Source organism: Miscanthus floridulus, chromosome 4 (assembly GCF_019320115.1).
Source record: "Miscanthus floridulus cultivar M001 chromosome 4, ASM1932011v1, whole genome shotgun sequence".
Classification (NCBI taxonomy): domain Eukaryota; kingdom Viridiplantae; phylum Streptophyta; class Magnoliopsida; order Poales; family Poaceae; genus Miscanthus; species Miscanthus floridulus.
This window is the reverse complement of record NC_089583.1, coordinates 100,450,586-100,454,931: the sequence shown is the minus strand read 5'-3', so window position 1 is coordinate 100,454,931 and position 4,346 is coordinate 100,450,586. Positions and strand designations below refer to the sequence as shown.

Genomic DNA, 4,346 nt, shown 5'->3' with positions numbered 1-4,346 from the left:
ATGATTCCCTCTGCCCCCTGCCCTCCGGCCGCCGGCGCCGGCGGCGGTGCCGCCGTCACCGGAGCGGGCGCGCCGATCGTCGGCTCCCGCTCCAGTTCCTTCACTCCTCCTCCCCCCGCCGCCTCCCGTATCCACCTCCCCCGCCTAGCCCCGCCACCTTCTCTCTCTTCCTCCAGCACCCCCACCGGCCCCTTCCCCAGCCCCGCCTCCTCCGCCCTCCAGCCCTCCGACGAGGCCCTGTCCTCCATGTCCCCGCGGCAGCAGACCTCCCTCCTCTCGCGGCAGCGCTGCTGGCGCCGCGCCCGGGACCTCTTCAGCCGCCTGCTCGCGCTCCCCGGGTACGTCCCCAACCCCGTCCACGACGCCGTCCTCCTGCGGCACCTAGCTCGCGCGCGCCGGTGGGACGTGCTCCACCGCGCCTGGCTCGGGATGGTCCTCCCGCCCTCCAACCCGGCATACGCAGCCCTCGCCGACGCGCTCGCCAAGGCCGGGTTGGCGCGGGGAGCCCTCCTGCTGCTCTGCCACATGCGGGCCCGGGGCGTTGCGCCTGATGAGGTGTCCATGAACACCTTCGTCCGCATCCTCAAGGACGAGGGCCGCTACGACGACGCGCTCGCTCTCTTCTACAATTGGCGCGACGGCAGGTTCGAGGTCGATTTCCTTGATCTTGACTGCATCACGGTTGATTCGGACGGTCCTATGCAGTTCTTGCTTGCTGACATCTGTGACGACAAATTTGCTGGTGGTGGTGGTGCACCAGCCATTGAGGGACAGGAGCGTCCTAGGAAGCCGAAGCTTGTGGTGACATATAACACGTTGATTGATCTCTATGGGAAAGCTGGGAGGCTGAAGAACGCCCTGGACATGTTTCTGGACATGCCTGCTCATGGGGTTATGCCAGATACATATACGTTCAATACACTAATCAACATATTTGGGTTATCTGGCAATTCAACGCAGGCAGAGGTGCTGTTTGCTAGCATGGTGGTTAGGGGTGTCAAGCCTGATACTAAGACATACAATGTAATGATGACTGTGTTTGCATCAATTGGGGATTTAGAGAGAGTTCTGAAGTACTACTGTCAAATCGGGAAGGCAGGCTTACATCCTGATGCTGTGAGCTATAGGATTTTGCTGCAGGTGCTATGTGAGAGGAAGATGGCACGCGAAGCAGAAGATGTGATTGAAGGGGTTCTCAATTCCGGCAGTTTTGTTCATGAGCAGTCCCTGCCTATTGTCATGAAGATGTATGTTGATCTAGGATTGATTGATGAGGCGACTGCATTCTTTGAGAGGCATTGCCGAGGTAACGGGGTCTCATCCAAGAATTTTAGTGCGATCATGGATGCTTTTGCAGAGAAGGGTCTGTGGGAAGAAGCTGAGCATATCTTCTGCTCTGAAAGAGGAGTTGGGAATGAGAAGGACATTGTGGAATATAATGTGATGATAAAGGCTTATGGTCAGGCAAAGCAGTATGGCAGAGTCTCTTCTCTGCTTGAGAGCATGGAGGAATCTGGTGTTTCATCAGATGAGTGCACATATAATTCTTTGATTCAAATGTTTTCTGTTGGTGGATTTCCGCACAGAGCTAAGAAGCTGTTAGGTAAAATGAAAGATGCAGGATTTGAACCAAAATGTGAGACATACTGTGCCGTCATTAGAAGTTATTCTCGCCATTGCTTGGTACCAGAGGCCATAGATCTGTTCAATGAAATGAAGACCTCAGGTGTTGAGCCGAATGTCGTTGTTTATGGAGTTTTGATTGACATGTTTGCAGAGACAGGGAATGTTGAGGAAGCACTTCACTATAGTAACCTGTTGGAACAATCTGGAATCTCTCCGAACCATATTGTCCTAACATCTCTTATAAAAGCCTACAGCAAATTTAATTTCTGGAAGGAAGCACAGAATTTGTATTCAAGGATGAATGACATGGATGGCGGCCCTGACATCATTGCCTCCAATGCCATGCTAAACCTTTATGCAAAACTTGAGATGGTCACTGAGGCAAAAGAAATCTTTGACAGCTTAAGAAGAAATAGTCGTGCTGATGCTGTTTCATACACTACCATGGCATATCTCTACAAGAGCATGGGCTTGCTTAGTGAGTCAATTAGGATTACACACAAATTACAAAAGTCAGGCTTACTATTTGATTGTGCTTCATGCAATGCTGTTATGGCATGTTATGGGGCTAAGGGCAACCTTAGAGACTGTGCAGAGTTAGTGCATCAAATGGTATTGGCTAACATCCCACCAGATGCGTCAACATTTGGAATGATATTTTCTCTACTGAAAAATGGTCATGTTTCAACAAAAGGAGTTTTACAGCTAGAATCAGCATATAATGATGGCAAGAAGTCTGCCAAGCAAGCTATTGTTGCATTCTTGTTCTCCATAGCTGGCATGCATGCTGCTGCATTAGAGATTTGCGAGAAAATGTTAATGCCACAGTGGACAATGGATGCATGTGCATATAATGTTTGCTTCAAGGTCTATGCTTCCTGTGGGAAGGTGGAAAAAGCTTTCGGTTTATTCATGCGGATGCGTGATCTGGGTCTCAAGCCAGACACATCTACTTGCATCCATTTGGCCACTTGTTATGGGAGACCTGGAGCATTGGAAGGCCTACAGACAAATGGTTTTATTGAATACAGAAATAATGAGCCTATTATGCCCTCGCATAATACACTGGTTTCTTATGTAGAGACTGGAAAAAATAATGTTGCAGTTCAGTTAGTCAAGAAATGATATGTACCAAACATATAGGATCGCTTTATTATACTTTATACTTCAGAAGAAAGGTTGATTTAGTTGTACCTTCTGAAACTTGAAGCAAATATGCCTGGTGATCAGAAGTGGGCCAGGTTTGCTTCAATATACAGAAAGCCAGATAGATTGGAAAGATTAGTGTGTATCTTTACTTAGTAACTCATATATGCTTTACATCTTATAGCATTCTGATGTATGTGTTATAGCCTGTTTGCTTGTTACATACCTAGCTCACTGCTATATATGAACAAAAAACATATATCACCATCTTCATAACAGATCTCTGAGCCACCATTTCTTATTTAAGTGATATATGAAATACTGTCATTGCTTGGTGTCTGATACCACTCTGCCTTTATTTGATTTGTTTTATAGAAATTAGAATTGCAATCATAATGAAATTCTATTGATCATATATATACTGTAATGATGAATTCATACATATGTGAGGGTCATTTTTCTAATATATATGCTTAGTGGGGTCAGTTACTTTGAATTGTTTAGACTTGATAGGTAATCCTCCAGATATGGAAGGGGGCCATGATTACATCCAGTATGTTCAAGGAATGCCCCAAGTATTTGGGTCTGCTACTGTTGTAATCCAGGGAGCAACTGAGCATGTCACATGAGAGCTTTCTGTATGTGCACCAGCAAGCTTGAAAAACGAGCAGACAACGGGTAGCTGACAAACAATTGTGGCTATCTACATCTGCGTTCAATGTGTGATCTTGTGGCAGGAGGTGGTTTAAGAGTATTTTGGAGCGGTTTGAGAAGTGCGTCATGGGTTAAGTAAATCTTTCCTGAAAGACTGCGCCCGGACATCAGAATGGTTGCGCCCGGACGGACGCCCGCACCTGCTCGGCCATGGTCTCCTAGATTCGCGTGCTAGCTCTGCCGGCCGCGCCAGCTCCGCTTCATGCGCCCGTGTTTAGGCCTTGTTCGGCTGGTCTATAAGCCGTTTATGTTGATTTGTACGGTTAATTTGTTAGGAGAGAAAAATACTGTACCATAGCTTAAGCCGGCTTATACGAGCAACCGAACACAGCCTTAGACCGCTCCCTTCCGCTCCGCTGCCCATGCCGCCCAGACGACTCGCCCCGTCTCTTCCATACCAGCTCCTCGCCCGCCTCTTCCACACCGCTTTGCGCTCACCTCTTCCACGCTACTCGGATGACTCCCCCGCCTCATCCACACTCGCACTGCGCGACCTACACCTCCTCCCCACATCGATACCGCCATGGCTCCCACGTTAGCTCTCTCTTCCGTGCTCAACAACCCTACATTCAGATCTACTTTTGCATCACTTAGATGAAACAGATGAAACATTTAGAACATACATTTGCAACATATGCAACATCCAGATAAAACACTTACAACACGCGTCTGAAACAAATAAAATATTTTGAACAAACTCTTGCAACATAAGTGTATAACCATTGCAACGTGTGCAACATTCGAAAACTACCATTGCAATATCCGTATGAAACATCTGATACACTTCAAACATGCGTTTTGCAACATAGGAAAGGCCGGGGCCGGTCGATTCCAGGCGTTGGGGTGGGAGCCGGTGGTGA

General features: G+C 48.0%; 1 protein-coding gene across 1 annotated transcript; it reads left to right on the top strand.

The window, feature by feature from the left end:
- On the top strand, positions 1 to 3,107 carry LOC136548918 (pentatricopeptide repeat-containing protein At1g73710-like). The gene has a single exon (XM_066540274.1). It carries the CDS (start codon positions 1 to 3, stop codon positions 2,749 to 2,751), a length of 2,751 nt encoding a protein of 916 aa, XP_066396371.1. The 3' UTR covers positions 2,752 to 3,107.
- The last annotated feature ends 1,239 nt before the right edge of the window (positions 3,108 to 4,346 follow it).